Source organism: Seriola aureovittata, chromosome 8 (assembly GCF_021018895.1).
Source record: "Seriola aureovittata isolate HTS-2021-v1 ecotype China chromosome 8, ASM2101889v1, whole genome shotgun sequence".
Lineage (NCBI taxonomy): Eukaryota > Metazoa > Chordata > Actinopteri > Carangiformes > Carangidae > Seriola > Seriola aureovittata.
This window is the reverse complement of record NC_079371.1, coordinates 3,410,132-3,433,374: the sequence shown is the minus strand read 5'-3', so window position 1 is coordinate 3,433,374 and position 23,243 is coordinate 3,410,132. Positions and strand designations below refer to the sequence as shown.

General features: G+C 40.9%; 1 protein-coding gene and 1 long non-coding RNA gene across 2 annotated transcripts; one reads left to right on the top strand and one right to left on the bottom strand.

Moving 5' to 3' along the window:
* The first annotated feature begins 3,082 nt into the window (after positions 1-3,082).
* On the top strand, positions 3,083-7,221 carry LOC130173883 (uncharacterized). The gene is made up of 2 exons (XR_008828515.1): positions 3,083-5,175; positions 5,522-7,221. It is a non-coding gene; the product is annotated as an uncharacterized LOC130173883 (long non-coding RNA).
* qdpra (quinoid dihydropteridine reductase a) lies at positions 6,535-20,407 on the bottom strand. The gene is made up of 7 exons (XM_056383421.1): positions 20,222-20,407; positions 20,019-20,111; positions 18,570-18,666; positions 17,674-17,814; positions 13,738-13,846; positions 10,170-10,253; positions 6,535-7,629 (listed from the first exon to the last, which is right to left on the bottom strand). The coding sequence occupies exons 1-7, from the start codon at positions 20,303-20,305 to the stop codon at positions 7,527-7,529; spliced, it is 711 nt and encodes a 236-aa protein (XP_056239396.1). The 5' UTR covers positions 20,306-20,407; the 3' UTR covers positions 6,535-7,526.
* Between the last annotated feature and the right edge of the window lie 2,836 nt (positions 20,408-23,243).

Genomic DNA, 23,243 nt, shown 5'->3' with positions numbered 1-23,243 from the left:
AAGAATATCTGGAGCAGGTCTTCATCAGCACATCATTTATTCATTGACATGGATTTTTCAAGCGGTGGCTCACCTCTCACTGAGCAGATGTTGAGTACCATCTCGAGCTGCCTTGATCTTAAGAGACTCTGGACCTGATGTTGCCTATTTGAAAAAATAAATTCTCTGTACACGTCGACCCTGCGCTGTGAATTACTGGCTTGAGGGGCATTTAATTAAATCAAAAACTTATCACTCAAATTTTAATTATGCTGCCGTCCCTGCCAGCTTCACTTATGACTTAGTGCCATCTAGAGGCCGAGCTGGCTACAACTCAAAACACTGATTTTACAAGAGCATGTAACATTAGTCTTCATTAAGTGCAATACAGCTTGTTCTGGCTGTTTCGTTATGTCTTAACAGAAAGAGACGAATGATTAAAAGGACAAATGCAGCACATTAATGGACACATAAACTTCATTTTTCATCTGAACGCTGTTGTTCCTCTGTGAACCGTTCACTGTTGGAGCATTTTAACATAGAAAACCAAGGTTTACAAGTGAAGCTGCTGCAGAGGTCGGTGTCTCTGCTCGCTTCATGTCATTTCTCTCACTGTGCAGAATGGAGTAAGTTGTTCCTCTGTGTTCACCTTAAAGCTCAGTTTAACACTCGTTCGTATGAGCTTGATTTTGTTTCATCACAACTAGTTTGGAGCCAATCATGGTCCAGTAACCGGGAGACATCTCGTGTCCAGGAATGACATTTTTTTTAAAACAAAACATATTTGCGTATTTGTAGATTCTTTATGTTTGAACGAGGAGTAAATGTAATATTGAACTTTTTGGTGTGAAAGAGACAAGCAGATTATTTTTTACATGTCTCAACAATGTCAACAGGATCTGAAAGTAAAAATACCATCTGTGTAAAAATGCCCTGCATTGAAAGTCAAACTCAGGTAAAGTATCACCAGCAAAATGTATTAAAGTTTACGTTTTGTCTTTCCTCTTTATTTCTTTTGACTATAATCTGAGTTTTTTAGAGAGGAACTTTTAGTTTCCTGCCGTTCAAGCACAGGCTTTTGTTTTCTTTTAACTTTGTGTTTATGTGAGTATGTGTAGTTATATTATCTGTATATATGAATGTGAATGTCTTTGTATAGATACAGTATCATATCCTTATTAAAGCTGCAGTTCTAATGTACCAATAAATAAGGAGTATCAGAAGTAATTACACCCTGTGATGTTATATCTGTTATATTGCATTAATGTGGCGGCAGCATGTTGTTGGCTGATTTGCAACTAACACTGTTGGGTAGTTTACTCTGTTACAAAGCATCATATTTTATATAAGATCACCAAATTATTTGTAGAACATTAATCAGCAAAGTGCAGAAGTATTATCATCAAAAATATACTTAAAGTGCCAAAAGAAGTCAAAGTAATCATCGTAGTATTCACATTACTGATACATCAGCAGCCTTTTAATTGTTTGTTTGGTCAATATGAAACTACTGGATGGTTTAATCTATAGCAAGGAATCACGTTTTCATATGCTTTGTATATGTATTATACAAATATTAATTTGAAGCTCTCAAATAAGAAAAACACAATAGTGCAGTAGAAGTATAAAGTAACATAAAATGGAAGCACTCTAGAAAGGTACAAGTACCTCAAAATTGTACTTGACTAAATGTACTTAGTTACATTTCACCACTGGCCTCTACATAATGTTAAATGAGGATGCTGACCGCTCTCTGACACTGTGAAGTGCTAATGCAGATACACTTTGTGCAGGATGAACATGAATCAGACTCTTAATAACATCTTCATAAGACCTCATGGTCCTGTCCCTGAACTCCTCCCGTCTGATCCCGTTTCTAGTTTGTTGTTTTAGATCCTCGGTTAAAAAAACAGCCCCGGCTCTGAGAACAGGCAGTCAGGAAGCCGAGAGGCGGTTCCTGAGTTTTGGGTGACTTACTCTCACGCAACACATGTGGCGGCTGGTCCCTGGGAGGCAGAGGGGTCCTCCCCTGCAGGTCAGGTTACCCAGAGCAGCCAAGGGATAACCACTACCATCTGGCCTCACCTTCCATGTTCACTGCCGCTCCAGGTCTCAATGGCTTCCACATGGCGCCCCGCCATCTCAGACATAACCCCTACAACACACAAACACACAAAGATACACATTCATAAAACTGATGCACACACACACACACACACACACACACACACACACACACACACACACACAAGGTATACACAAAAATACACCTACACAAGATAAAGCACATTCACACGCTATGCACACATGAACATTTTGCACATTTATCCACATAAAATCACAAGTATAACCATGTGCACAATATGAACACACATGTGACAGTAAAAATAATTAAAACATATTTCATAAATCACTTTGTAAAGCTCAGATTACTTTACAGAGAAAAGCAAGTGACAAAAGAAGAGGTGGATGATGCCATTAACGAAAACGTGCACAAATCACAAAATAAAAGGCTGCAAGATCAAGACGAAGCTGAAAGAAGTGAGTTTTCTTCAAAATGTGCATTAACTTCATAAATGCATGAAATACGTACACGTACGTTGCACACATGCACCCACAACACATACAAATACATGCACACACAATGAGAATGCACACATGCAATCACACTGACGTGTAAAACTCGAACTGCACAAAACCCACATTAATTCACATAAGTAACACACAAAAGTGAAACCACATGCACACACACACGCGCGCAGACACACACATGCACGTCGGCTCACACAGATTTGAATGGGGGTGGGGGGGGGGAGTGAGGGGCTTTAATCAGGAAATTCACCTCCAGGGGTTTCATGTAAGCAGGACTGGACGCTGCTCTTCTCCCTGCTTCACACAATGAATCACCGAGACAGCCTGAGCATGAAAGCCTCAATCCACTGTCAATAAAGCTAATGCTATCGCAGGTTCTCCATGTGCAGTGTAATCTATTATATGGCTTGACATGCGGCATGTGGAGAAAAATCATAAAACAGTGCTCTGGATGAAAAACACCGTCAGCAATTACACGTGAATCAACATAAATAACAACGCTCGCTGTAATGTATTTATGCTTTTATTGAATCTAGATGTAAAGACAAATATATATATATAGAGAGAGAGACAGTGTGTTACTTAGGGGAGAGGATGATATACAAGAAGTCAGGACCTGGTCTGACCTCAAATTAGCATCAGTTTCCCCTCATTTCATACTGAACTTGGTGGTTTACCGACACAATAAGCCTGTTATAATGATCAAGTACAGAATATAACGCCACTGTGGGCCGTGCTGCTGTTAAAAACACGCCAACCGTCACTGCTAATGTTACAACTCCCCAGGTCTTGTAGTGATAGTCAAAGAAATTACAAATTAGAAGGGAAGTACAACCATTGTGCCATTAGAGGCGAAGTCAAGACGACTCCATCTGCTTTCTAGCCACGGAACAGAAACGCTGCTCCGTCCTTTATTTGACATAATAACAGGTTGAACAGTGAAATTCAAACATTAGCGACACTTGTGACAGGCTTAATTAAAAAAGGGAGAAAGGGGAAGACCGGGAGCCAATTTCCCTCAGTATAATACAGTATATAGAGCAACACAGTCGTGAAGGGAAACATCAGAACCAGCACCAGGATGGTTAAATGGACGGATTGTAGTCCAGGACAATCAGAACTCATGAGATGCAGAATATGTTCAGGAGCAGTTGATCACTGTTGTAAAAGGGTCAGAAATGATCATGAGGAACAAGATAACCTGACTCTGCTGTTAGCCATGAGGACGGTTTGTATCTCACATAATTATACTGATAAATTCATTTTTAGTGATTAATAGAAACATATTAATAAGAAAACATATAGATTATAACATTAAATGTACTGTATACCTGTAGAAGTGACATATATACCATAGAATGACATGAAATACATTTGCAATCCATGAATAATTTTGTTATACTATTTATATTCAGGCAACTTTCCCCTGTGCTACGGTGGGTTGTAGAGAAGAGTATTTTCCCCACAGTATTCTGGAGGATTTCATGTCTTTCCTGGAGAATCTCTGGTAGAGAGATGACATGAGATGACACAGACTGTAAACAATATGTAAACAAAGGTCATCAGGAGGGTTAAAACCAAGTTCACCACTAAGATATCCCCACGAGAGAGTCTGTATGATATTTACCGTGTTGACCTGATGTGACTCTGCTCCTTGTTTACCTCGGAGTGAATGAGACGTCACATTATTTTTTAAATCACCTCCGTCATCCTGTATTTAAAAACACTCGCGGTCAGACGCCGCAGACGTGATGCAGAAACAACGCATCGCTGCGGCTCTAAAGAGGAGCACCCTGGGTAAATTCTCTCTTAGCACACCGCTGCACCTGTGACACACAAATAATTTGCCTCTCACAGGTTTACATCGCAGAAAACAATAGCATCTGTGGCGCTGGGTGACAACTTATCTGCCCTCGCGGAAACAGGAACAACACGCTCTGTCTCAGCGGTAATCTTTGATCAGTTGAAACGCTTTCTGTGATAAACATTGACTCGATCCCCACGGGCAATCACTCTATAGTGCTGGCGTCATGGGAGGTAATGTATGCACAGACATGTTGAATTAGCCTCGGGCCCTCGTACACACACATGCATGCAAAAACACACACACACACACACACACACACACTTATACACGTGCACACGGTGAGATGAATTGCTACGCCACCTAGAATAAATACATATCAGCTACAGTGAGCCGGGGCGCTTTGCTCTTTCCTATTAATCCTCAGCATGGTGATTTATTGCGGTGTGCTTGTCAACAGCCATATAGTCCCCTGGAAGTGTGGCCAGCCGAGAGGAATGGTGGGAGTTTAAGAGTAAAGCCCTGCAGCTGCCCCCCCCTCCCCTCCCCTGTAGTCTATTTATGTGCATTCTGGTCCACGCTGGGGGTGAAGTGAATGCATGGGTTGGTTGAACAACAACAACATTTTGCGCAAAGAGGAACAGGTCTGTAAAAATTATCTATTTGTCATAATCCAACTTTTAAATTGATGTCTTTCCCCAGATGTCGCCGCTGTAGAGATTCTGCATTTGCCAAGGTGAGAGGCCTGGACGCTCCGCAATCAGCTGCGTGCAGGAGAGTGAATACTAAAGGGCTCTTCTGTAAGTTATTTTTTTTTATTATTATACAGTGTATATGCATGGCGGCGCGTATTCAGCTCCCGGTGCTAACTCATCCATTTGATTAATGCTGCTTCCACTGAAGAACACAGAGGTGCAGTGCAGCAGTGCGGGACTCTTATTAAAGGGCTCCATCTAGTGGTTGTGTAATGTACTACATATTTTTTTAATCATTGTCAGCAGTTCAAAACAAAGTGTATTCTTGTGACAAGGAGCTCCACTGTTATAGTGTTACTGATACTGGGTGACACGTTCCTGCATTACAGTGAAGAAGGATACTGTAGTTTATTTAAACTGTTTTGTTGTTTTTGTTGCTTTATTTTGACAGTGACAGAGAGACAGACAGGAGAGTTAGGCAAGAGGAAGAGAGAGAGAGAGAGAGAGAGAGAGAGAGAGAGAGAGAGAGGGGACGACATGCAGCAAAGAGCCTGAGTCGGGTTCGTACACACTCTACCAGGTGAGACACCGTCCCATTACTGCAGTTTGTTCAGAGCAAACACTCACATATGCCGCCCTTCTTCTGTAAATACTGCAGCACCAATTGTGTGTTAATCCGCAGGTGAAAATAGTCCCCAACAAATGCACTATTTATGTTTTGATAAGAACTACAGTGCACAGCTGTTATAGACATTTATTAAGCCTTGTTTTTTCTAATGAATTAAGTCTATTTGTGACACATTTTGAAGGATATACATCTTCAGCAGAAACACGACTAACACTGTTCATTTTGGTGCTTTTCGTGAGATCTGTTGTTTCTGTCTACGATCTCATATTTGTCTGAGTATGTTACTATTTTAAAAACAATGATGATTCACATTGGATCGTGTGCTCCACTGACCTTCATCCGTTCAAGAGCAGCTCCTAAAGTGCCCCCGAGTTGAGGTCGCTTTGTCGACTTCCGTTTCCAAGGTCAGGAATTCACTCTGAACGTCACTTCTGGAGCAACATGGAAGTAAAAAAAAAAAACCCTCGACAAGCTCAGAAGTAATATAAATTTTAACATTTACGCCACGTTGACTTATTCAGTGTTCCGTGTATAATCCATTAGACAAATCTATAGTGAAGATTAAGCTGAAGTTTTTGACATTTTCAGTACAAATCATCATCATTTCGCATGTATTTTGAGGACACTATATTGTGCATACACTCTAAACTCAGAATTCAGACCCTAATAAAATGGCAGACAGTCAATAAAGTGCACTTTATAGTAAACAGGCAGTGATGGTCCATGTGTTATATGATCAAAAGCTCTGGAACAGCTACTAAATGACCTTGCAGCGAGATTGTTTTGTCAACTGCCGTTTCCACCATCAAGAATAAACTTTAAACCTCAACTCAATCTTTCATTTTGACTCGTTTTATTGTGAATTTTGACACAGTTACGACACACGCCGTAGAAAAACCTACAGGAACAGAGCAGCTTTTTCATACTGCGGACACCAAGGACACTTCGACTTGATAGCTACAAACATGAAATAAGGCCACTCCACTTTAAAGCGTATTGTACGTTTGAGAGAAGACAGCGGCTTCCTTCGGCTTTGAGGCTCCGCAAGTGGCAGACGACCTTCGGGGGACTCTAAACAGTGAAAACTAAAAAGGTCTACATATCTCACACGGCACAAAGGACTGAATTTCACAGATGTTACAGGAAATGACTGTAGCTAATGTCGGTATGAAGCTGTTGGAATTCATTTTAGAGGGACGGGGGTCCACATGAAAGAGGAGTAAAGAGGAGGTTAACACACGGCTCATTCGTTTTCTTCAACGCTCTACATTGTTATGACATAGAATTACAGCGGCATGGGATCACAAACTTTTATATGCATCTTCTTTGGTGGCTGCTTCCACACTCGTGCCACACACACACACACACACACACACACACACACACGTTTTTATATCATGATTCTCATTTAGCACAATATCACTTCACTGATCTCTGAAATAAGTCTGAATACTTTAAATACATTTTTCTGTGAACGGCTGAAAACTTCACCCTTGAATGTTCGTCTCAGACTGGCCGGTGGTTTTATTACCAGGAAGTGATCTACAGCTAGATGGCACTGTGAGGCCGCACTTACAAAGAAAGCCACCCCCCCACCCTCTCTTCATCTCCACTCCAAAGCAAACACATCTGGCCGTCTCCTCTCCACCTCCCTATTTTATTTAGCTCCTCTCTGTCACCATCTCTCTTCTTCACCTCTACACCCTCTTCATCACTCCTATCTCTCCAACTCTCCTTCCCCTCTCTCCTCCAGTCTCCTCACCTCCCCCTCTCTCTGCTTCCTCCCCCCACCCCTCTCATCAACATCTCTGCAGCTCCACTCCGTCCTCTACGGAGCGGCCACAGCCTGGGTTTCCCCTCCGGAGGTCAGCAGCTGCATCAGGCTTCCTGAGGCCGGCCGGCTCACCCCGGTGGCCCAGTTGAAAAAGAGTCTGCAGAGAACCAAAGAGACGGCAGCGGTGTGAGTGGTTTTACTGAAGCATTCAAAGCCCAAATGCTTTTAGGACTAAAACCTTTCAGCTTTTATGCTCCGGAGAGCAGCGGAAGTGAAGAAATTTCTAAATGTAAACTCAAAACATACTGTACCTCTTCAGCCTGGCCTTTAATTAAATATGGTTTTAAGTCATTAGTCACTTTATTTTGTTGTAATTATGTTCTAAATTGTCTTTAATCTGTTCTTTTATGTATCTGTATCTTTTATTTGTTATTATAGCTTTTTAAATCTATTTTATTGTGTCTCATTGTCAGCTTTTCCTCGTCCTTTTCTTTTATAGCTCATCAGTCTGTGAAGCACTTTGACCTCCAGTAATCTGTATGGAAAGTGCTGTACAAATAAAGTTTGATTGATCGATTGACTGAATATGTGTCCATTGGTTTCTACATGTCTATACTGCTGTGTCGTTTACAATACCTGACATGCCTTTATCGATACTACACTAAACATACAGTACAGTGTCTATCTCAGACTCACTGTGAAGTTCCTTAAAAGAAGTAAATATATAATATAATAAAAGAAGTCCCATAAAGATAAACTGCATTTACTTCCATCTGCCACTCGGCTTAGAAAATTAAAATTTGCATTTTCAAATAGATTTTTTTCCTCTTATTAGAAAAGTGTTTTAGGATTTATTTATGATTACATGTTTATTTAAAAAAAAAAAAAAAAGCTGTGTTTTGGTCAGTTTAACCAAAGCTAATTTAAACTCAGAGTCACAGAGTAACCAACCATTACTACTGTTGCTATGGTTACCCACAGCTGCAGGTTAATGAGGTGACTGGAACCACCCCTCCCAGCCAATCAGAAACAGGTATTTTCCGTTGCCATGGTATAAAATGAGGGTGAATAACTGTATAATTTACTTGGAGTAGAACTAGAACCGTGTGTAAACCCAAAGTACTATTCGATACCATTATCAACAGCTGTCAAGTAACGGAGGTTTGCACTGAAGCTTGGTCAGATTCATAAGCTTGTTTACTTATTCTCTAATTAGATATTTGCTCATTTCAAATCCCAATTTTAGGCCGTATTTTATTCATGTAACCGGCCATAATTAGCACTAGGATCTCATCAGAAAAGTGATTTAACTTTTTAGTAGAGAGAGGGCAACTTCAACTTTTTGGATGTTGAATAATGAATTTGAGAACTTGCGATTTCCAAAGTAATTCATATGAGGACTAGAAAAAACTCTTCAACTGTTTTATGAATGAACGTCGTGCCATCGGAGGCCAGGTGAGAACGGGACAAGACCACCTCCCTTCATTTCCCACCGCCCAGACTGTTTCTATTTCTGTCCTCAGACGCTCATCTGTTTCCTCTGGGATTATCAAACTGGTTCAAGTCCCATCTAATCCCCCACCCCACCCCCGGCCTACACTCGGGGTAAACACTGTAGAAATCAACACAAACTTCTGTCTAAATGGATCCAGCATGTATTCAGATGACTTCTAATAATCTCACAAGCACACAGTTAGCATAAGTGGATGAATTAAAATCTGAATTTTAAAATTGGATCAAGGATCTTAATCCAGATACTAAAGGACTCTTCATCTTTATCAAATAATTTTTCCCACTGACACTTATGAAGTTTTAAAATTTCAGAAAAGTTTTTTTTGTTGTTCACATTAGATTTGGGAATAACAAACACAACCTCATTAAAACACACTGACACAGCTGTTAGTCACTGTAGTTCCTTAAAATGTCAAAGAACTACATTTGATTATTTTGCATTGAGTAGGATATTGATATTATTTTTCTCTAAGCTCATGCTTTTTATTCTAAGCTCATTTGTTGTTTTGTCATATTCTCAAATTCTTGTACACAGTTGATTTAATATCAGCTATTTCAAGTAACTTGAACATGGTTTGATACCTGAAAAGGCTTCTGTGATCTAAAAGCATCAAAAGGTAAATGTAATGTTTTAAGATTTGTGACGTCAGTCGAGCGACTGAGCAACCGGAGAGAAACTCAGTTTCTCAGCTCTCATCAGTCTTAATACGCCACAATGTGAATCACACACATGGAGACAGGTTTCATGGAGAACATGGAGTCGTACACCACCTGAACAACACCTGTGCTCGCGTGTGACGAGCATACAGAACGAAAAACACAAAGACTATTAAAGTCCAAGTACGATTTGAGGATATATCAACTGATCCTAGATCTGAGCCGTCAGCATGTTGCATTTAAAAAATGCCGGTACATATGGAAAATCGTTTGGATCTAATGTGTATATTTAATCATGTCATGCTACTTTGTTTGTTTTGTGATATTTAAATCAATAAATTAACTCCCACTCACTGACCAAAGATTTATGAAAACAAAAAAACCCCAAAAAAACAGTGAGTTTCTCAGGAACAAGAAGAGAAGAAGAAATCAACCAATTTGTGTCGCTAAATTGATGAAAACGTGTTCACGACAGCCACGAGACAAGACAGAAACATCACATGAATCATCCTCAGCTTCAGCACTCACTCTGCAATGTACTCCAGCGGCGTCCAGGAACCGAAATCTGCGTCAGGCATGAACTTCCTGTTCATCGGCGTATCCAAGGTAACCCTGTCAAATTAAGTCAGATGACAATCAGGGTGAGTATTATGAGGCAGGGAGGAAGGAGAGCCGGCGCACTGCAGCATCTCCACACACACACAGAGCTCAGTACACTGGGTTCACGCAGATCAGACATGAAGTCGTGTTTCTGTCTTGGCATCATGTGTATCATGCCAATATTAACATTTAACATTTCCACTTTTCAACAGCAACAGGACTATGTGCAGAATGTACTGTAGTATTTTCCGGGGGATCCTAAGTGTGTATGAGCTTTGTGCTGCACATGCGTTCAGGTACAAGAACACACTGTTCTGTAGTTCGGCTAAACTGATTTTGCCGCTAATCACTGGGGTCAAAGGTTGGAGCTGAAGCAGACAGTGAGACACACGCAGCTCGTGGAGGCAGTTAAGGTACGATAAAACCCTTAGTGCTCGACGGAGGCAATTTGTGTCGAAAAAAATCACACTCCTCCTCCGAGTCGTAACTCTGTCAATTCTGAACACAGACGTGTGTTTTTAGCTTCAGTGTGACAGTCTGATTTCCAGTGTGAATAAATGTCCAGACACCCGTTTAGAAATCACAGAAAAGCTAGAATCAACTCCGCGTGATCGTCTGCCATAAATGCTGTTGTGTGTCGAGTTTTGTGAGGTCACACTGACCTTGACCTTTGACCATCAAAATCTAATCGGTTCATCCTCGAGTCCCAGTGAACACTTGTTTTAAATTTGAAGGGATTCCTTCGAGGAGGTCGAGATATTGCATTCACAAGGCCAAAATCATGTTCTGTGAGGTCACCGTGACCTTTGACCTCCAAAACTAATCAGTTTATTACTGATTCCAAGTGAATGTTTGTGCCAAACTCTGAAGAAGTTCCATCAAGGTGCTACTGAGATATTGTGTCCAGACAGACAGACGGACGCAAAACCCCAAAACAATAAAGGCAATAATTATATCCTCCTCACAAATTAAAGAACTTGCCTGAAAATTATCCATCTTTTTTTTTTTAATTTTATTTTCTTCAGTATCAAAATAATCCAGTGACTGCTAACAGCCATTTTGGAATACTTTGCCTGAATGTAAACAAATATCAGCTACGATTACCTCCAAACTGAGGTAAGACAAAGAACAGGATCCGTCCATCGCTGTGGGAACATGCATGAAAACCTCTGTTCCACTATATGCAGGAGCAAACTATATACTGCTATAGAGTGCTGGTATATGATGGCAGAGCAGCTGGAGGGGGCTGGGGGACGCGGGCTGTAACAGAAATGCAAGTCATGGGTCTAATGCTGAACAGATGTGACAGCATGCTGGAGAGGCAGCCCTGCCTCATTCTGTTAGGAAATGCAACCAAAGAGAGAGCAGGAGCAAGAAACACCCCTGAACATCCATTTCTAGCTTCTCACCATGACAGTGCAAAAAAAAAAACAAACAACACTGGCTTTAAATCCAATAAGTGAATAGACAAGGAGATGATGCAAAGCCTACTGCGCACGTCATTCATCTGAAACAGATCATGTGCACGACCACAGATACACTGGGTGAACCTGGCAGCCTTATCCATCTTTTATTCCCGCAGCTTATCTTCACCTCGCACGTATCCATCGAACACAACAAAGGAGCGTGTGGCACAGCTAATTTTACAGCACAATAGCTTTCATCTTCATTCCCTTTACTGGCTGTGTGTGCAGTGTGCAAGATTTCTATGTTACAGTAAACACACACACACACACACACACACACACACACACACACACACACACACACACACACACACACACCGCTTCTTTCCACCTAACGCACAAAATGTGGCAGAGAAGAAAATCCTGTCCACATCAGGTGAGACTCTGAATATTTGTTGTGTTTTTCTGATGAAATCTTGAAGCTGGATCTGTTCTCCAACAGAAATAATACAGTTCAACAGGATAAAACAAGCAGTGAACGGGCGTCCATCCAGGGGGAAAAACACACATCACTCATCTCTTTATTACAGAATCAAGGACCTTCCAGGTTGACAAACATAAATGTAGTAGGTGTAGTTCAAAAGGCTTTACATTACAGTATATGAGGCCACAGAAGTTCAAGGTTTTATAATCGTTTCTTTCTCTTTGCGTAACAGGAGGACACTGTAGATTTTACACACGGTGAGTTTGTTCATCACTCAACACACACAGTTGTTGTAATGTCGTGTGTTGCTGTGCTTATAATAATCCAATTGAATGATAGTGATGTCATCAGGGGTATTTCAGTTTGGGCTTGACTTTGCATTTCCTAAAAGAAAACCTTCATTCATCTGCACATATAGACTGTACATACGGCTCCTCTGTACAACAATCACTATATTCATGTGGATATTTTTCCAATATTTGGTGCAAAATCACAATTAAAAATTAGCAAAATATAACAATCAAAATGTTGCTCAGGTAACTGCAGTACAGTATGTGACAGTATGTTTCCCGTAACCACATCAGCACTTCTGCTGAACGGCTGATCGTCTCGACTTACCTGCAGCCGACACTTAATAAAAGCACAGACCAGCCTGAGAGTGCACAGATAATTACATCCAGACAAACCTGCCCGCACCTTCTCCTCTCAGTCCACATGTGTAGCACATCGGCCATCGCCGCTGCGCTAAAAACTGAGACAGATGGTACGGACGAGACTGTGGCGAATGTTGCACAGCGTTTTCCTGAAGCCACCTGTGTCTGTCTTTAGCTCAGTATCATCGATATTGTTTGTTTGTGGTTCTTCCAAAAAAAACTGTTACCTTCAGGGGAAATCGGTGCAGGTGGGAGAGAACTGGGCCTCACACACTGAAGGCCATAAAACAAGGACAAAACTAGACTTAGCTGAGACACAACAACAACAGATTTTATATTAAAAAATAAAGTCCAAACCTGCGGTTCTACGTGATTTCGCACGAGTCTGGGTGTCACCTCAAAATTTAAGACCTTTCATAATTAAGGCCTTAAATTTTAAGAATCATTATGCAGTGCAACACTAAATTGTTGGATTAATCTTTTTAAATTTTCTCCTACATTTCTCTTTCAATTGTCCGTGTTTTAAGTGTTTCTACATTTTAGTGTCAGATAAACGACCAAATTCTGAATTTAAACCTCAAGGGCAAAAAAACATTTTCCTTGCCTGGTGTATGTTTTCAGTCAAATACTCACATGCAGTGTTTGATTCAGAGGTTTTCATGGATGTTTTGATATTTTTAGCTGTGACTTTTGTCGCCATTGAAATCCAGTGTAACTGCCACAGATGCCCACCTCCGGATAAGAGCAACTTTCAAGCCGACAGGAGGTTCGACTTTGATGCTCAAAATATAGATTTTCAGTTGGCTATTCCTTTAAAGCCTCTACCCGTGTCCCATCTGCCACACGCCCGCGCTTCACATGTGCCATCGGAGCGCTGCACTCCATTCGCTGACTCCACAGCTAAATGTGCGCCATGACAAAGTGTCTACGCAACATTTCGCTGCAGTACTCACGGTAATATGGCCACAGCGGCGGCTCCTGATGGCATCCCACTGTTTTCTGCTCCTAGACTCCGACACAGCTGGTGGACGGCAGCTTTGGCCATGCCATACCCGACCATGCCTGGAGATTACAGAGAAAACATTTCTTTTAGCGTCCTGGAGAAAATTCAGTTTGCAAAGCTGGCACACACACACACACACACACACACACACACACACACACACACACACACACACACACACATCAAATGCATCACATACTGTGCCCGGGAGTGGATGACATTGATTTAGTAGAGAGAGGTCAAGTGGACAGACATTACTGAATCTATGGAAGGAACATCTTGAGACTTTAAAAACAGGAATAGTAGAAAACAGAAAATACAACCGAAGTCTTCATATTGTGGTATAAACAACAAATCATACACAATTAATGTACAAGACTCTCCTAACTTCCTAACTTTCACCCTGAATTTGTGCACCAGCCTTTCATAACGTGGAGGAATGTTTTGTAGCTTCAGCATCTGGAAACAGTGAGTTTTTTCCCTCCCAAACATCTAAATGAGCTTTCCAAAGAATGCCAAGCATCTGTTCACCCCCCACCCCCTAAACCAATCTTATGACAGGCTTACACAGAACTGACCAATGAGAACGAGGGGTGGTGACATGACTTTTTCATGACTTTCAGGCTTTTGTTTTTCCTCCAAGTGCAAAAATCAAGACTGATTCAAAAGGAAGCACGAGTTCGGGGGGACCAGTCGTACAACAGCCTGCAGACGCTGAAATCAACAGTGATAGGTTAACGAGCAGGGTGTCACATCCTGTGCCTGACCGGTCACATGTTCACAGCTAATGTGCATCCACCAACAATACAGATCCTCGTTATCCTATCTGTTCTTGAAATCCTCTAGTCTTTGAGGACTATTTTTGCCGACAGTCATAACTACATTTGCAAAAGACTATTTTACTTTTCCATGTGTACACAAAGAAATGTGTTTCTGTGTTTCAGAGTTAGTTTTATTCATCCAGTTTAGAGAGAGGAAAATATTGATTATGCTAAACCTAACCTTTTGTCATCCTTAAGGTTTAATGTGTAATTTTTGTGTTGTGACAGGTGTGTTCACTTTATTTATATTCTCTAACTGAGTCACATGTTCACTAGCTAGCATTAGCTGTGTCATTTGGTTCAGTTAGCTATGGAACAGTTAAACCTTGAAGTCAGTAGATGAAAATATTTAGTAACAACTAATCTCAGCCTCAGAAACCATTTTACTTCCATACATCTGAACTTATAACTAGACTAAGTTTGAACGAGCGACGGGAAAGGCAGGAGAGAGAGAGAGAGAGAGAGAGAGAGGGAGAGAGAGAGGGAGAGAGAGAGAGAGAGAGAGAGAGAGAGAGAGAGAGAGAGAGAGAGAGAGAGAGAGAGAGAGAGAGAGAGAGAGAGAGAGAGGAGAGAGAGAGAGAGAGAAGAGAGAGAGAGAGAGAGAGAGAGAGAGAGAGAGAGAGAGAGAGAGAGAGAGAGAGAGAGAGAGAGAGAGAGAGAGAGAGAGAGAGAGAGAGGAATAGCGCAATAGATTGAGTTTTGGAACAGCTGCTGCAACGAGCTCCTGGCGAAACAGTAGATGAGAGGAACTACAATCTGAGCGCCTAAACAAAAAGGACCTGAAGCAGATATTTTGTTACAAATGATAATGTAGAGTCCAGCTTTGTTCTGCTGCGATTAGACGCCGGCACGAGCGGCTTTTCACAGACTAAACCCCATCCACTGTGTTCAAACTACAGCTGGACTGGGCTTCTGGTTGGCACTTTACCGTCAACAGCAGAGTCAAAAAGATGCAATAACACTGGGCTGTTGAACATCCAAATGTTGCTCGCTGTCCTCTGCATATCTTGGAGGATAATCACAGATTATGGAAAAACAACACAAGTCACATGAAGGGGCGAGAGAGACGCCTCCTCTATTTGCTCTTTTTAAAGTTCAAAGTTCTCCGTTGTAAATCCGAACTTTGAGGTCAGGATTATCACAAACTCATTCACATGGTTTGACAACCTCCTGTTGATCTTTCAGGTTTGCTGTGGAAATGTTCTCTCCTGGTGGACACCATGTTTGTGTTCACTTGATATGATACTTTGAAGAAACTGAACAAATTTTCACTCGTAAAACTTTGATTAACAACCTTCAAAGTCCGAGTTATGAGTTATCCTATCCTGTTTTTCTGTTTCCGCCACACAGATGATCTGGATTTTTTTTCTTTTACTCATTTTGTTTGATCAAAGCACAAAGAAGAGAAGTTCCTCCTCGATGCTGTTTGTTATATTTCTCATCATGTGTCTGTTGATGTTGACTCACATTTAATAAGACTTCACAGTAACGTTCTCCGTTCTCTCGTGTTTGAAACACAAACTCTGCAGAACACGACCCGAGCCCCCAGAGGAACAATACATACAAGGTGCTTCGGTCCGTTTCAGTGGCGTTAACGCCCCGTCCATGTGGATAATGTGTGTGCGGCCACAACTGCTGAGTCATTCTCTTGCTAAGTCTGTCGCCAATGAGCTTGTGGGCTCAGTGCTGACTGCTGAGCCAGGGTTTTGTATTGCTGTAGAGTCAGACCTCAGCCCATCACATGATTGGCTTAGATACAGGGATGGCTCGACATCACATGGCACCACACCAAAGCCCCTCTGGCTGGTGTCACATGGTAATAAAGCTGCAACCAATGATTATTGTTATTATCAATTAATTTAGTTTTTTTTTGTTTTGTTTTTTTGATTATCTGGTTGTTCATTTAGTGGATAATGTTTCAAAGGAAAACCTGTCACGATTTCCCAGATCTGGAGGTGACATCTTTAAATGTCCTGTCATCACCAACCAAAAGAGAATGTTTATTATTATTATTATTATTACCAAAATTTGTACTAATGGTCTGTTAACCAATTATTTGACTAATGATTTCAGCTCTAGTCAACAAGAGAATCAAATCCACCTGTACTCATTTATAAATATGAAGATTAGGTTGTAATTCATGTGATTCTTGAGTTAAACAAAACATTTCTATTATAAACTACCTTCTTTTAACTGTGTCCTTAAGCGTTTTCTATATTTTGACAAGAATGTAATGAACTTAATATAACACAAATAAAACCAAACCAAATCATGACTGAAGATTAATGAAGTCGTATTAATATACAGGTTCACTGATTTAACAAAAGTAATTAGATAAACATTTTATTTTAATTTGAAATTTACTTTTTTATTACAACAAATTCATTTCAAAGGGATATTTGTTTACATAGCAACCTCATTTAGTAATGTCATAGAAGATATTGTAATATATTAGTATTAATACATTTATTTATTTATTCTATAAATTATTTAATGACTAGTCACATTTATTCATTTGGCATCTTTTGCTTTTTGCCTTTTTCAGTCTTTAGCTGCTTTAATGAACCACAGTCGCTTAGATTTTAATCATTTACTTGCCTTGTTTCGGTTAAAAAGAGGGAGCAGGTCAGGCTTGAGTCAGGTGGTCAAGGACACATGGAGAACATGACAACTGACAGACCAACAGGCAATTGTGGGAGTTAAACTATAGATTTTTTGTTTTTGAAACAGACTCTCTAACCACCGAGTCCCTTAGCTGCCCATGTTCTCATTCTGTTTTCTTTCCCCACTTGTTTTATTTCTGGGATCCATTTTATTGACACAGTCACCCCTCATTGTTGTGATCTGTGTGAGCATCCCCATGCCTCGTATCAGGATGTCAATTCCCTGGTCAAAGCCCCGCGGCGCCTCTTATTACCTACATTATTTGAATTGGCAGGTTGGACAACAGAGACGTATGCACAATGTAGACTCCAATAAGTCAAAGTCTGCCTGAAACCGTGACGTGATACACGGCCAAACCAGGTCATCATGATGAGAACGGTAAACACAAATGTGTGCCTTACCTCCGGTCCCCGAGAGAGCCGCTTTAGCTCCGGCCAAAGTCAACAGTCCGCCTGGTTTGAGGTGCAGAGCGGCGAGGTGGCTGGAGATAGTGGAGGTCCACACGCTCTGCTTCCACATCAGATCTGTGTTTTTGTACAAATCTGAGCGAGACATGGGAAATAATTATAAGCAAAGCCTCATTTTTAATTCTGTGCTTGTTCCATGGATGAGCAACATTATTATGTGCTGGTGTTTAAATGAAAAGTTCCACATTTTGGGAAAGATAGATGAGAAGAGCAACATCACTCTCATATCTGTCTGTTAAATATGAAGCTACAGCCAGTGGCCGGTTAGCTTAGCTTAGCACATTGAAGGAAAACACAGTAGCCAAATATCCGTCCAGCACCTTTAAAGCTCACTAATTAACACATTATATTTTGTTTCTTTAATTTGTACAAAACCAGAAGTGTAAAGTGAAAGACAGCTGTTTAAAAGCGAGGTATGTGCTTTTTCTTGGCTGGGATCAGAAATTTCCTGGAGTCTCCACTGCTTATCTAGAAACAATCGTGGACTTAATCCCCTGAAAGAAAGTGTCATTTTTACACTTTAATTTTTAATGCATTTTAGAAACATGATGTAACATTTTAATAAGTTAACTTTAAAGGTGTTGGTAGATGTTTCCTTTCTTTATGCTAAGCTAAGCTAGCTGTCTGCTCAGGGTATCGAATCTTTTCATCTAAATCTCTGCCAGAAAGATAATAAGAATATGAATATTTGCCAAAATGTTGAACTGGCCAGTACAGAATAATCTATTTAACAAACATGCGTGATTAACAGAACATTAAGCATGAATTGCAGCAGGGAAATAAGTGGCTGATGATTAATGTTACAACAAACAAAAAGGTTGAACTCTGACCTTTGGAACTACATTTTCCTCCTGCCCATCCTCCTGCCACACACAGGATGGCGTCCACTTTTTTGTCCCCTAGCAACTGGGCCACGTCTGCCGTCACCTGCACAAAAATAAGAGCGAGATATCTGCTAACATCTTTTCACAAAGCCTCGGGGCTTTGCAAACAAGATGAATGGTATTAAAATGTCAGCTGGCACACCAGATGGAATTTTTTTTAATGCATGTTCTGTGCTGCGTTCAGGTCAACAAACAAAAGGGAGGATATTTGGATGTAGCCTCCATGTGATAAATACAGTGTTGAAGTATGATAGGATGACGAGAAATTACGGATGCTAAAGAATTTTAACAGTCATAAAAATAGGCAAAATCATGACATAGTATTAGTTCATTCAAGACATAAAAAAGAAAATCTATTATCCCATATTAAATAAGAATGTAATAATTACATATTTATTTGTCTTGGAGGGATCTGTCCAACATAAACAGGAACAGACATGTGACGCTGGAGTGAAATAGCAGAATAGGAAACAGATGGGTAGTAGAGGATCGTCACAAGGTTGTAAATCTGCTAATCATTCTCATTAAAATGATAATTTTATAGTCTCAAACTGTGGATATGTGACAACTTCAAAACAATTATTGCATTCATGCTGTCACTGATCTATGATCAGTTTCTTAATCAATTAGTTGATCAACAGAAAAATAATCGTAATTTTTCAAGCAAAAGAAATTAAAATTATTTTAACATTCTCATTTTTGGGTTCAGTACATTCAACATTTCACAAACCAAACAACTAATCAAAAAATAAAATCTATAATGTAAAACAATCGTTAGTTGCAGCCCTACACACTATCAGATCTGCTTCATGCATTTGGATACAAATAACGCTGCACAAAAATTTAAATAATATGCTATATAATGCAAATGCTCTGTGTAATATATTTCAATACTGATTTTGTTTTAATATGAACGCTATTACTTATTTCTCTGTTTGCACATTATGTAAATATCTCTACAAATGCAAGTACTTATAATGTAACTACCTTCTTATTTATGGTTGATTTGGTATTTTTTCTACTTTATTCTATTGTTATACTTGTGTTTTTCTTCTACCTTGTTTTCTTATGCTGCAGTAACAAGTGAACTTCCCCGGTGCGGGATCAATAAAGGTTTATCTTATCTCATCTTATGAGTGCAACCGAGGTTTCCCCTACTTTTCAAAAGCGACTTGAACGCAGCATTAGCCTGCACAATTTCTAGCAAAACATGACTGAACAATCAAAATAAAAATAAAAAACGATTAACATGTCATATTTATAGTTAACTGGATTCAAACCAAAAGTTGGACTGGTCGAATCAGCTTCATTGCAGCCTGTTAGCTCTTCAGTTTCACGTTAACACAGACAGGGAAACATACATTTGATTCATGTTATGTGTCTCGTGCCGCTCACCTGTCCAGCCTGCTCAGTGAAAGACTCGCTCATCTTCACTATCACGTTTTCGTTTGCCTCCTCGTTAACAGCCATGTCGATGCAAGCGACCCACTGTTAATGTCACAAAGAGAGAAACGGGAGGTACAGTTTAGCTTATCGGTTAGCATTGCTCAGTGTTAGCATCTGCTACGTGACGTTAGCCGCTAACTGTCATCGCTCACCCAGCCGTTGGATTTGAAATGTTGGACACACTTGGAGCCCAGAGCGCCTCTCCCGCCATACACGATCACCCTGTTAGCGGCCATGATTGTGCTCTTATTAACAGTAAGCTGAGACTGGGTGAGCTGTGACTGAGGTTGACATAAATACAGAGGGAGAGGAGGAGGAGGAGGCGTTTCTCTGATCGTGCAACAGGTTGGAGCGGAACTAATGGCGCGTTCAAAGACTGTAGGAAACAAAAACACTATAACCTGAACCAGGCAGTCGAGCAGTGAACTTCATTTTCTGTAGTATGAAAAAAAAACACTTAATAATACCACACTATCATTTACTTGATAAAAAAATAAAATAAAATAAAATAAAATATATTCTGAAATAAGAGGAGGTGATATGTGTAACTTTATGTTGTTATAATGATGAGAATTACTGTGCAACTAGAAAATTCCTGAAATTTGAATGTGCCTGCCGCTTGGTGCGTCTCCATCTCACGTCTCAATCTCTACAGAGGACGTTACTTATTACTTATTTATCCTAATTGTGACCCCAGTCACTGCAGATATCCCTAAAAAAAAAGCTCTTTCAAACTGCGAGGTCTGGCCAAAATGACCTCACAATGATGGTTTCGAACCTGAATTTGTCCCCACAACCACAGCAAGACATTTATACACTGTTGTACATTATTTATTTTCATCATCATCATCATCATCATCATCATCATCATCATCATCATCATCATCATCATCTCTCTGTGGTGCAGAAGCAGAGGTTAACCAGGACCCTCAGAGACAGACTGTGTTCTTGGAGGTGTTGACTGGATGTTGTGAGCCAGATGTTTCTGAGCACACCACCTCATCAGCAGCTGGATCTCTGCCTGTCACCACAGTGTCGTCTGCACACTGGATAATCACCTGTGTTAACGAGCTCCTGAGACAGTGTTAGCTCACGTACAGTAAACTCACAACATTTTTGCACACCGGAGAGATTCTGAGTTTTGTCAAATCAATTCATTAAAAAGTTGAGAATCGTAAGTCATCGTAGTTTGTGTTAATTGGGACTTACTTTCTAAATCTGCCAACCTCGTTAGCAACAAGAATATGTGTTTTGAATTATGTAACTAAAAATCTTTGGTTTAAAATAAATTAGGTAGAGTTAGGTAGAACTGTGGCTCTCGTAAAGCTTGAACCAAATGAGCCAGGATATTTCAAACTGGGCCGAAGGTGTTACAGGTACAGGAACAAAGACTTGTTTTCTTTTACTGAGGGTTTTGCTCATAAAGTGATTCAAAAAATATTAAAACTAGTCAGGAGACGCTTCAGTGTGCTAACAAGAGCGAGGATCATCCGATGGACAAGGTCCAGTGTTGGAAGCTCTTTCCACTGATGTTCAGGAGAAGAGGAGACACAGATTTTTGTTTCTTTGTTTTTGTTTTTATTCAGAATAAACTTCTTTGGTCTGTGCAGATCGGATGAACTGCAGCTTCTGTGGTTTGAGGTGCAGAGTCTTTGGTCTGGCAGCTGCTGAGCAGAGACATGAGACTTGGAGGGAGACGCAAAGCAACAATAATAATGTGATCCAGTTAACCAGGAGAAAATAGGTGTAGTGGAAACACCGGGACAACTTCTCAGGTGTATCCTGCTGGATCTAAACTCAGCCAGAGTTTTATCACTGTGTCAGCAGGATGAAGGGACAGCGACAGCAGCAGCAGAGCCGGAGGACTCGGGAGCGGGAGTTATCAGAGGCAAGATGTCAGGCCTGTTCCAGGAAGTACCTGCTTGGTTTAAACCACAGGGGAGGTTTGCTGTGCTAGCATCAGGTTAGAGGCACTGCAGAGTCTGTGGTTGTCACAGTAAATGGCTGAGTGTGGATGGAGTTTGGGAGGGCAAAAAATAAGCTCAGGTAAACTGTCGGAGGAAAAACACCGTGGGTGATATTAACAGCTGACCGACAGGTATCAACAGAGCAGAGAGGCAGCTGAGGTCAACAGGCATCAGGAGCATCTTGATAAAATGGCAGTGGACTGAGGAGCAATATAAAATTCTCTGAGCAGGAGGGACACCCAGAAAAACATTTCACATGGGAGGCTTTAACGTGCCGACAGCAACCACCTGAAACACCCTAGCAACTGAAAGGTGACTTCTGCATCGCCCACATGCATTTAAAATTCAGATGAATTCACAACCACCACCACAAATCCTCTTAGGGAGCAAGCTGGGATGTGATGGTGTTCAGGTGTGCAATACACCTGACTCTGATACCACAGGGATTGTGATCTCTTCTTCCTGACCTTTCGCCAACCTTAACCTCATACCTTAACCGTTAACCATTCCTTTCTGAATATTATTACTAATAATCTATTTTGATGTGTATAATTACTTGTTGGTCAAATGCTACTAATAAAGATGCAGTAAAGTTTTTTCCAGGCCAGCAGACCCTGAGGAAGGTGTACCAGAGGGCAGTGATGGGGTCTCTCTCCTAGTCGCTTTAGCTGCCACCACTCAAGGTCATCATCATCTTCATCGTCGTTCAGCTCTGTAGGATTTCACCTGAGTCTGCTGTGAAATCAAGTCTTGCAATTATGGTGCAAGAACATGCGGCATGTCGTTGTGCACTCTGCATGCTCACAATGCCAACGAGGCCAGGTAGTCGTGGGGGGGGGTCTTACCCTTCATAGGCGAACCAGTCTTCCACACCTGCCTGCCTGTGTTTTTTCCCCACACTGAACATAAACACTGTCACAATGTCCTCACGCGCTGTGCCTGCTCACAGCGGCGGTGAGGTCAAGTACTCGTGGCTGTACCTGTCTTAGGTCGTCCCCTAGGTTCAGCAGGGGGGATCTAACCCGTAATAGGTTGAACAGTCTTCCATACTCGACCCTTTTGGTTTGGACTTTAGTAAGATCTGAACTTGCCTGACCTGAGTGGTCCAGGATCAACACTCATGAGACTCAGGATTCTCCCCAGTTGCCTCGCTCACCTTCCTCAGGTGAAATATATATTAAAAGGTAAGTATCTGCCTGGAGAAGAC